At 44.1% G+C, this 11,848-nt stretch overlaps 1 protein-coding gene across 1 annotated transcript; it reads left to right on the plus strand.

Annotated features, from left to right (window-relative positions):
- The first annotated feature begins 8,516 nt into the window (after nucleotides 1-8,516).
- wdr45 (WD repeat domain 45) lies at nucleotides 8,517-11,775 on the plus strand. The gene is made up of 11 exons (XM_029768987.1): nucleotides 8,517-8,627; nucleotides 8,862-9,004; nucleotides 9,129-9,203; nucleotides 9,288-9,392; nucleotides 9,713-9,818; nucleotides 9,974-10,068; nucleotides 10,155-10,234; nucleotides 10,440-10,648; nucleotides 10,735-10,836; nucleotides 11,096-11,241; nucleotides 11,442-11,775. Exons 2-11 carry the CDS (start codon nucleotides 8,956-8,958, stop codon nucleotides 11,549-11,551), a joined length of 1,077 nt encoding a protein of 358 aa, XP_029624847.1. The 5' UTR covers nucleotides 8,517-8,627; nucleotides 8,862-8,955; the 3' UTR covers nucleotides 11,552-11,775.
- Nucleotides 11,776-11,848: the final 73 nt, after the last annotated feature.

Raw genomic sequence — 11,848 nt, forward strand, 5'->3', positions numbered from 1 at the left:
TTTAGATGCGCTGGCTGAGGCAGGCTGCCGTTTTCTGTCTCTGATTATTTCTGTTTCTTTCTCTCCTCTTGTGGACTGCCCTCTCACTACCTCTTTATAAACGGGTAATTTGATAGCATGATATAATCTAAAATAGTATTATGATGTGATGTAATCTCCCAGTCTCCAACGTACAGTACAGTACCTGTCCCTCCAGTGCAGCTCACCACATGTGTCTACAGCGCCCTCTACAGCATGGCTATGGCAACACACGTGTCACGTGCGCCTATGGCTCTATTTAGTCCTTTTTCTTTCTCCCCTTGTGTGCTTTATTTTGAATGTATTACAGTTTTTTTCTGAATGCTGAAACACTAACAGGGATTCTTGAAGCACTATCTCTGAAACCATTAACACTTGTAGCCAATGCATTTACCAAGTGTGCCAAACTGAATGTGCGTTCTCTGCTTTACACTCAGGTTGTAAACTGTAAACACAACTCACTGCTTTACAGTCAGTTTGCAATTTAATAACACACTTCTAGCAAAACTGTAAACATTGGTCTCTACGTTGCTACGCTATTTCACCAATTGCCTTTCCACATTGACACATAGGGCGGCGAGAAGGTGACAACATTTGGTGCGATTATTCGCAAATAGAAGAAACATAAAAGAACTGTCAATATCCCTCGGCCTGGGGCTCCATGCAAGAGCTCACCTCGTGGAGTTGCAATGATCATGAGAACGGTGAGGAATCAGCCCAGAACTACACGGGAGGATCTTGTCAATGATCTCAAGGCAGCTGGGACCATAGTCACCAAGAAAACAATTGGTAACACACTACGCCATGAAGGACTGAAATCCTGCAGCGCCCGCAAGGTCCCCCTGCTCAAGAATATATATACATGCCCGTCTGAAGTTTGCCAATGAACATCTGAATGACTCAGAAGACAACTAGTGAAAGTGTTGTGGTCAGATGAGACCAAAATGGAGATCTTTGACATCAACTCAACTCGCTGTGTTTGGAGGAGGAGGAATGCTGCCTATGACTCCAAGAACACCATCTCCACCGTCAAACATGGAGGTGGAAACATTATGCTTTGGGGGTGTTTTTCTGCTAAGGGGACAGGACAACTTCATCGCATCAAAGGGACGATGGACAGGGCCATGTACCGTCAAATCTTGGGTGAGAACCTCCTTCCCTCAGCCAGTGCATTGAAAATGGGTCGTGGATGGGTATTCCAGCATGACAATGACCCAAAACACACGGCCAAGGCAACAAAGGAGTGGCCTAGCCTGTCTCCAGACCTTAATCCCATAGAAAATCTGTGGAGGGAGCTGAAGGTTCGAGTTGCCAAACGTCAGCCTCGAAACCTTAATGACTTGGAGAAGATCTGCAAAGAGGAGTGGGACAAAATCCCTCCTGAGATGTGTGCAAACCTGGTGGCCAACTACAAGAAACGTCTGACCTCTGTGATTGCCAACAAGGGTTTTGCCACCAAGTACTAAGTCATGTTTTGCAGAGGAGTCAAATACTTATTTCCCTCATTAAAATGCTAATCATTTTATTACATTCTTGACATGCGTTTTTCTGGATTTTTTGTTGTTGTTATTCTGTCTCTCACTGTTCAAATAAACCTACCATTAAAATTATAGCCTGATAATTTCTTTGTCAGTGGGCAAACGTACAAAATCAGCAGGGGATCAAATACTTTTTTCCCCCACTGTAGCTTAGATGTGCGAGGGCCTTTTGAATTTTGACTGTACTAAATTTAAATGTTTTCCTATCGTGTGCTGTGTTTTGGTTTATTTCTTGTGTACTTGAGCGACTTCCTTTACTTTTAATTGGTTAACCGCCTTTTCAGGGACCTGAGCCATGCCTGCCCCCCCCCCACCCCCTCCCCCAGGGGACTAGATGTGGCTATGTTAACTAGATATTGAGTCCAAGACAGCCCCAGAACAACAGTAATGACATCTCATTTTATATTGCTGATATAAAAACCTGTTTTCATTCTCATAATGAGAACCATGAACACTTGCTGTTCTCTTATTCTCCCCCCCCCCCCCCCTGAGGGGGTAACACAGCCTCAGACCGGTAGGGGAGAATACAAGAGTAGAACCTGCAGAAGGACACATTAAACTAGATGAGATTCAAGCTGACCTGATCCCAGATGGCTGTCTTCTAAATTCATTACCTACAGCTGTTGGAATTGCAAGTATATCTTTCTAAAGTTTCTCTCCTATAATGTGGAAGGAGGTACAGCAGAGTAGCCAAGAGTATGGGATATTAGCAAAATGGTACAGTAGCTATTTGGCACATTGCAGTGGAACTGCAGTACAATAATATTAGGCAGAGAGGAGGCAAGCAGTTCATTTACATACCGCCCACCTTATATTCTTCATACTGTGGGCACAGCTAGGGAACAGAAGGGACTGCATACGACACACACTTGGCTGGGTGTATTGTTCCTGAGGCTTTGCTTTGTCATCAAATTAGCTGTAATTACTAGACTGTACAGTATATTCTCACAGATCTAGGCACACTGCCTGCCAATGTTAGTTTCACCTTTTCAATATGGCTACTGCTGCCTGTGGTGGTGTTTATGGGGCTTACTGTAAATACCTCACACATACCACAATAGTCAACTTTTCATTGCTGCATTGGTTGAGAAGGTTTTCAAAAACAAGACAAAACAACAGAGCAATAAAACTAGAATCTCATTTCGATTGGATTCCGTCAATGCCACGACCAGCTCAGTGTGTGTGTGTGTGTGTGTGTATCTTCTAGTGCATTATGAAAACCTCATATTGAAGCTGTTTTGATTTGATGGCAGCCATAAAGACAGAGGCTTCATGAAATGAGGCGATAGGCTTTTTGAAACGAGGAGATAAGCAGCAGCGATTTGGCCTTAACTCACTGATTTGTTAACGTATTAATTCACCATGACTGACCGTGTTGCACGGATGTGGATTTGGTGGAATGATAAGCTATGAAGGTAGAGATGAACAATATCAACTTTGGGCCTATGGGTGATTCCTCACAAAACTAGAACAAAATAGGACAGTTTTTTTGATTTTCACAACAAGTCATCTATAGACGGGTCCTTCGGAGGAAGGATTGTTGGAACATTGTTGTCACGTTCGCTGTCTTCAAACTCCCTATCGTAAATAAGCCAAGGCGCAGCGTGCATGGAATTCCACATCCTTTAATGAAGTGAAACCAAAAAAAAACAATACAGATGGAAATGTGACGTTCTGGACTGCTCACCGGCAGCCACACAAAAACAAGATCCCACAATCACAGGTGGGAAAAGTGCTGCCTAAGTATGATCCCCAATCAGAGACAACGATAGACAGCTGCCTCTGATTGGGGACCATACCCGGCCAAACAAAGAAATCAGAAAACTAGATTGCCCACCCAAATCACACCCTGACCTGACCAAATAGAGAAATAGAAAGGCTCTCTATGGTCAGGGCGTGACAATTGTTGACATTTTAGTCTTACCCAAACCTTTAAGACTCCATAATGTTCAATCTGTATTTGCTCTGTAGTATTTGGATTTCAATAAACATTTTCTTACATTAATATATTGGTATTGAAAAATATAAACATGAATATTGAAAATACAATTTTATATTTGGCTAATATTTCTATATATTGGCACAAATGTTCCAACTTCAATAAATTATTTCTGAATTATGCTTTAAGACAACAATCCTTCCGCCAAACGACCCTTCTATGGATACAATTTTGTGAAAATAAAAAAGAATCATTGTTGCATGAGGAATCACACATATCTAAGGCTATAGATCCCTGTAGTAGACACTTCTCTAATTCATAAGTGTGTGTAACAACATCTCAAGTCAGTTCTTTTTTATAATGACGACCTACACCGGCCAAACCCGGACGACGCTGGATCAGTGGCGGTTCTAGACCATTTCAACTGGGGGGGCCAAGCTGGGGCCAGTTGTACTGTTAGAGGGGCCAGTTACATTAGACGTTATTGTTGTCATATTGTTTTCTTCACTGCATTGCAGGCATTAGCAGGCAAAAGACCATGTTCATAATCATTAGTGTTCCTCGTTGCCACTGTCTAATAACGAATGTAAAAAAAGAACGATAGCAAAAATGTGTTATGTAAAAGTTATTTCATACTCCACATTTAGGGGGGCCACAAAGGGGTCCAAAATTGTTGTCACAGGGGCACTGCCCCCCCCCCCACCAGAACCGCCCCTGCGCTGGACCAATTGTGCGACTCCCTATGGGACTCCCAATCACAGCCGGTTGTACAACAGCCTGGATTCGAACCAGGGTGTCTGTAGTGACGCCTCTAGCACTGAGATGCAGTGCCTTAGACTGCTGCACCAAATGCGGCTGGTTAGGTTTCGGTAGTAATTCTCAATAGAGTCAAGGTTTCGGGATAGGGTTAAAACATAAAAAATAATACTAGTGACTATCACTAGGATTGAACACAAGACCCTTGGAGCCGCCCCTGTCCACAACACATTAGTAAACCCAAGCCTACTTGATGGTAATAGCGCTCACTGTTGCCCCTAGCGGCCCGACATCTCCCAACGTCCTGGGTACCTGAACAGACAGCAGATTTCGAAGTGGATCTTGAGCTACCTGACCGGTGTGTGTGTGTGTGTCTTTGTTCTGTGTGGTCTATTGCTGCCCTTTCTCAGTGGGTCATCATAACAGGAGAGAGTGAGGGAGAGAAGGATAGGAAGGGAACTTCAAGGGACACGTGTCAATTCCTTTCCTCCTCTTCTCAGACACACTGGGAGAATCCCAAATGGTTTTGCTCTTTTCCTTTCTCCAGTCCTCTCCTTGCCTCTTTTTGAAAAAGGTCTAAAGGTAATCGAGGAGCGGAGGCGAGGAGAGGAAACGTGGAAATAAATCCTCTTGAAATGACACTCGCCTTCTACACTCGCACGTCAGACAAATTACGTTTACAGGGGTTGGAATCCCCAAGTAAATGTGTAAAGTGATCAAAACAAATACAGCTAGTTGTGGCAGACAACAGCATATGTTTTTAAAGGTGTGCATGCTTTGTTGAAGTAGGTAATCGAGGAGGGGATCAGACTCTCCTAGACCACTTATCAGTTTCCGGGTCAAGGAGGAGAGAGGACGGAGGAGTCGAGGAGAGAACAGACATTTGCCCAAATCTCCATTTGTCACATGACAGGATCAGGCAGGAACTACCTGCAGGCATATCTCATTTAGCTCTTTAACACACATATTTTGGTCATTTTTCACACGGGGTCCCCCTTCCAGCATTGGGGAACATCCCGCTCCCCCCACCTGCGCGCACGCGCCGCGTCTATTTCTGTGGGCACAAGCACTGTTCATGACACAAACACCCCCCTTGTTGGTGGACAGACTTTTGTTGGTTTAAAATGTATCTCATGCAATTCTACACATTTTGTCATGGGTTGCAAAGAAAATGGGGCCGTTTTAAAGCAAATGTTCTGGCAATTCTATATATTTTGCCATGTCTAATGTGTATCCATGTGATATTTGAGTGACAAAAAATGACAACAATATCTATGGGCTAAAAAATACGTTAGCTGACATGGGCTAGCTGATCTGGACATGTTATAAATAGCTCTCTAATGTATGCAATGACTAACATGACAAGAGGAACTGATGATGCACTACCCAATTTACAAAGTGCACCTTGTGCATTCTACTATTACAACTTTCAGGAGTAAATGGATCTGCATGGTCAATCTGACGTCTGCATTGGCCGTGCTGCATTTAAGGAGATACCGTCTCTGCATAAGTCAGGTCATTCATACCTCTTGCGCTTCACAGAGCAACACAGAGCTGTTGTCAAGGAAGAGAGTTTGTGTTTATACAGGACCTCCAGCGACCCACCTATCGTCAACCAAACATGTCATTGCGGAGCTACAGTGCATTCGGAAAGTATTCAGACCCCTTCCCTTTTTCCAAATGTTGCTTTATTCTAAAGTTGATTAAATCCATTTTTCTACATTCATCTACACACAATACCCCGTAATGACAAAGCAAAAACAGTTGTATTTCTTTTTGCAAATGTATAAAAAATAAAAAACAGAAAGAACTTTTTTACATAAGTATTCAGACCCTTTGCTATGAGACTCAAAATTGAGCTCAGGTACATCCTCTTTCAATTGATCATCCTTGAGATGTTTCTTCAACTTGATTGGAGTCCACCTGTGGTAAATGTAATTGATTGGACATGATTTGGAAAGGCACACACCTGTCTATATAAAGGTCCCACGGTTGACAGTGCATGTCAGAGCAAAAACCAAGCCATGAGGTCGAAGGAATTGTCTGTAGAGCTCCGAGACAGGATTGTGTCGAGGCACACACTGAGCAATCAGGGGAGAAGGGCCTTGGTCAGGGAGGTGACCAAGAACCCGATGGTCACTCTGACAGAGCTCCAGAATTCTGTGGAGATGGAAGAACCTTCCAGAAGGACAACCATCTCTGTAGCACTCCACCAATCAGGCCTTTATGGTAGAGTAGCCAGGCGGAGGCCACTCCTCAGTAAAAGGCACATGACAGCCTGCTTGTAGTTTGCCAAAAAAGCATCTAAAGGACTCAGACCATGAGAAACAAGATTCTCTGGTCTGATGAAACCCAGATTGAACTCTTTGGCCTGAATGCCAAGAGTCACGTCTGGAGGAAACCTGGCACCATCCCGTTGGTGAAGCATGGTAGTGGCAGCATCATGCTGTGGGGATGTTTTTCAGCGGCAGGGACTGGGAGACTAGTCAGGAGTGAGGGAAAGATGAATGGAGCAAAGTACAGAGAGATCCTTGATAAAAACCTGCTCCAGAACACTCAGGACCTCAGACTGGGGCGAAGGTTCACCTTCCTACAGGACAACGACCCTAAGCACACAGCCAAGACAATGCAGGAGTGGCTTCGGGACAAGTCTCTGAATGTCCTTGACTGGTTCAGCCAGAGCTCGGACTTGAATCCGATTGAACATCACTGGAATGACATGATAATAACTGTGCAACAACGCTCCCCATCCAACCTGACAGAGCTTGAGTGGATCTGCAGAGAAGAATGGGAGAAACCCCCCAAATACAGGTGTGCCAAGCTTGTAGCGTTATACCCAAGAAGACCCGAGGGGGGGGTTATACATTTTCAAAAATGTCAACAAATCTGTTTTTGCTTCATCATTAGGGGGTATTGTGTGTAAATTGATGAGGGAAAAAAACATTTAATCAATTTTAAAATAAGGCTGTAACGTAACAAAATGTGGAAAAGATCAAGGAGTGTGAATACTTTCTGAAGGCACTGCAGATTCCATGTCACAATAAGTTGACAAATTAGGTTGAAACAACGTTGATCAATCAGTTTGTGCCCAGTGGGTCCCTTCGGTCCAAAATTGTCTCTGGTTTGATCATCAGGGCAAGACTTGGAAGTCTCCGCCCACCTGTCGCCGCAAGTACCTCATTCTGGTCAGGCTCAACTTCAGAGCAATCACTACTGCCGAACAACTCCATTTCGAAATTCTCAAGGTTCTCAAGAGAGGAATTAGATTCATAAGTAAGTTTACTTGGTTTGTACTCAGGAGACAATGGTTTGTAGTTAGTGCCATTGTTTCGCCTTTGTGTCGTCACACTTCTGTCTCCACAATACCTGTCAACCAGAGCTTCTTCTTCTTCTTCTTCTATGATATATTGGCGATTGCACATTTTAATGTGCTTCCTGCCACCTACTGTACGGGATGGAAACAGGATTTCCCCCAAGAAACTGAACAAACTACATAAAATAAAATAAATCAAACAACTTTACTGTTAAAAAAAATCCCTACACAGGCTCAAGGGGAGCTTGGGAGGGAGGGCCATTTTCCAGCACCAGTACCCCTTGCAAGTCTTCAGATTTAAAATCCTTAAGTTCCAAAAACTTTTCTACAGAAGCCCCAATTTTCAGTTTCTTAGACTTCTTTGACACTTGAGCCGTACAGTTTATAACTGTGGCAATGAATGACACAAAATCCAACTTTTTAACACACATGGTATCTTTTGACTGGCAGCAAACATTTACTACTGCCTGTGGTGCTTCCACTATCATATCTTCACTAGGGTCACTTGTTTTCTCAATTCTTTTAATCGCCTTCGCCTCAGAGATTAGATTGGTCGCTCTAACTTTTGCCACCTCAATCTCCTTCACAGGGCACTCCAGGAACTCAGCATTATGATCCCCACCACAATTGCAACACCGTCGTCCTTCTACACACTGATCTTTAGTATACTCTGTCCTTCTACACACTGTCCTTTAGTATACTCCGTCCTTCTACACACTGTTCTTTAGTATACTCTGAGCAGACAGGCCTAAGCTGGAGCCTAGTGGCACCTACTATATACGTCTATGGCTGGCTGGCTGGCTGACACACACGCACACACACACACACACACACACACACACACACTTTTATCCACAGTTCTATTTTACTTCAGCACGCTAGGTGGCGGTATGATTCGTTTGTGGCGTGGAGACACGAAATCAGAAACCGGAAACACGCGACCATCGTCATCTGCAGGAAAAAATAACAACAAAACATTTCGTCACTGTGTAGCTTTGTTGGCGACATTTTGACAGTGTCAAGCGCTTTTAATCTTTAACTCGTGTTCTGCCCTCGCTTCATGGTAAGCTTTTAAACACCATATTCGTTGTTCAATAACATGATACAGCTGTTACGATGAAAAATAACTGCAGCAGATAGAGATAGCAACATTTGCTTGAGTTTTTCACTGGCTGGGTTTGTTTACCAGGCTAGCTAACTTATTTTCGCTTGGGGGAAGAAAAAAAACACGTTGACGGTGCCCCTTCGAAACCGTGGTCGGTGATGTTTCCTTTCTCTTTTCTTTTGTTTCAATCAGGATGCCTAGCCCTGTCCATAAGGCAGAAACAAGCCTGGGTTTTCTTCTAAGCTATATCTACCTGGTAACATCAGCCTAACGTCACTCCTCCAACATGGCCCAACCGAGAGGAGTCAACAGCCTGCAGTTCAACCAGGACCAGAGTAAGACAAGAGTAGCCTACTCTGTGAAGCCAGACAGAGATCTGTAGAGTACATTACTTTTGACAATCTTACTCTTGTTTCAGACAGTGTACATTTATCAGTGTACCTACCCCTCCATCCCCAGGTTGTTTCTGTTGTGCCATGGAAACCGGTGTCAGGATCTACAATGTGGAGCCTCTTATAGAGAAGGGACACCTTGGTGAGTGGAATTCAGACCTGTGGTACGAGCGATCTGTGTGTTCGCATACTGTGTGTGTGATCATCCTGTGCTTGTCTGTGTCAGACCATGAGCAGGTGGGTAGTGTGGCCCAGTGTTCAATGCTGCATCGCTCCAACCTGCTGGCTGTAGTAGGAGGTGGAGTAAACCCCAAGTTCTCTGAGATCTCAGGTGAGTGGATGAGCAGACCACATATTTTATTGAATTACTGATTAGACTTGATTTTCCAAAGTACTAAGGGTGTTGAAGAGTGGAGATAAACTTTACACATGCGCAGATACTCTGTATGACTGTGAGAGCAAATTCCTGCATCGCGCTCATCTCAATGTCTGCAGTGCTGGTCATGGCAATGTCAAATAGCTGGGTCTCAGTTTAAATTGTGGCAATGACTGCGACTGATTATATTTAGATTTTAGAACTTTTTTTGATAATGATTCTCATTTATTGTTTTCATTTATTTCAAAACTGAATGTGTTTTTTTTTTATCCTAGTGTTGATCTGGGATGATGCTCGGGAGGGGAGGGACCCCAAGGACAAGCTGGTGTTGGAGTTTACCTTTACCAAGCCTGTTCTGGCCGTACGCATGAGACACGACAAGTGAGTTACTGTCTGAACATTTAGTAACATTCTCCTGAACAAGCCCCAACTCCCCATAGAACACCCTGTAGTGTGTTGTTTTACTAACCCTTCTCTCCCTCTGCTTTCTCACACTCCAACCTCTCCTCTCCCCTCGCTTTCTCTCTCTCTCTCAGGATCATCATTGTGTTAAAGAACAGGATCTATGTCTACAGTTTCCCTGACAACCCTGTGAAACTGTTTGAGTTTGACACCAGAGACAACCCTAAAGGTACAAACACACATACACATATACATACATGCACCTGGTTATGTTTATCTGATAGACGTGTGGATACTCCCCTCTCTCTCTGTCAGGACTGTGTGACCTGTGCCCCAGTCTGGAGAAACAGCTGCTTGTCTTCCCTGGACATAAGTGTGGAAGTCTACAGCTTGTGGTAATTCATCCATTTAATTTAAGTGTATTGCATGGTACTATACTAACTATGTTGGTTTATAAGCTGTTCATTAAGCACACCTTCACATGTCATTCCATCGACTATCTGCCCTTTCGAAACTGCTCTGTGTGTGTTGATCATTTTTCACATTACCCATGAGGTCCCAGTTAGTCAGTGTTGAACTCTCTCCCTCTCTCCGCTCCAGGACCTTTCGAACACCAAGCCTGGCACATCGTCCGCCCCCTTTACCATCAACGCCCACCAGAGTGAGATCGCCTGCCTGGCGCTCAACCAGCCTGGCAGCGTTGCGGCCTCGGCCTCCCGCAAGGGCACCCTCATCAGACTGTTTGATACTACCACCAGAGACAAACTAGTGGAGCTACGCAGAGGAACAGACCCTGCTACACTCTACTGGTACTGGGGGGGAGAGAGAGGAAGGGGGGGGAGATGGAAGTCATGCTGAGTGTCTCATCGCTTCTCTTTCTCGCTCTCTCTTCCAGCATCAACTTCAGTCATGACTCTTCGTTCCTGTGTGCCTCCAGCGACAAGGGAACTGTTCACATCTTCGCTCTCAAAGATACTAAACTCAACAGACGCTCAGCGTAAGATGCACGCATGTGTGTGTTTGCGTGTGTTTGAGAGTTTCGCAGTGTGTTTTTAGCATTCCATTTGAGCTAATATTCCAATCCTTGTACTCCTTGTCATATGCCAATGACAGATGACACGGAATACAAGAACTGGAATTTTAGCTAAAAAGACTGGCAAGCAGGCTAGTGTTTGTGCGTACCTCAAATCCAAATTTGACAATTTACTGTTCATGGCTTGTTTATGCCACTATCACCCCTCTTCCCCTCTCTACAGATTGGCTCGTGTGGGGAAGGTGGGCCCAGTGATTGGTCAGTATGTGGACAGCCAGTGGTCATTGGCCAGTTTCACCGTTCCGGCAGAGTGTGCCTGTATCTGTGCGTTTGGGAAGAACACCTCTAAAAACGTCAACTCTGTCATCGGTCAGTCCTCTAAGCAACTAGACAGCAATGTTTCATATCTATCAATCAATATAGTTATCGTCCTACATGTAGCTGGAACATTAATTGTACTGTGGAAATGAACAATATATTTATTTAATTTATACAATAAAGCTGTGCCGTGTGAAATTGTAATGATAGTTTTACACATGTCCTTTTCTCTGCATTCCTCCCCTTTCTAGCTATCTGTGTTGACGGGACGTTCCACAAATACGTGTTCACCCCTGATGGCAACTGTAACCGAGAAGCCTTCGACGTTTACCTGGACATCTGTGATGACGACGACTTCTAAGAGGATGGAGAGAGAGAGAGAGAGGGAGGGAGGGCAGGGGAGAAGAGACCTGGTGATAATGTGATAATGGTAGGTTGGATCTAGAATCAGACAGAGATGAAGGCAGATGTTGTACAGAACAAAATACAGGTGTCTGAAAAGGTCTGTTTAACATGATTGCCTCGTTTTTATTGTAACCAAGTGTATTTAAAAATGTATGAAGATTAAAAACATTTTTACGATGACTGCTGGCTTGTCTGTGGTCCCTTTTGAGTTAATAAAACCAAACCTGTTCAAATGTAGTGTAGTCACTTCCAG

Source organism: Salmo trutta, chromosome 12, assembly GCF_901001165.1.
Source record: "Salmo trutta chromosome 12, fSalTru1.1, whole genome shotgun sequence".
In the NCBI taxonomy this organism is placed as follows: Eukaryota; Metazoa; Chordata; class Actinopteri; order Salmoniformes; family Salmonidae; genus Salmo; species Salmo trutta.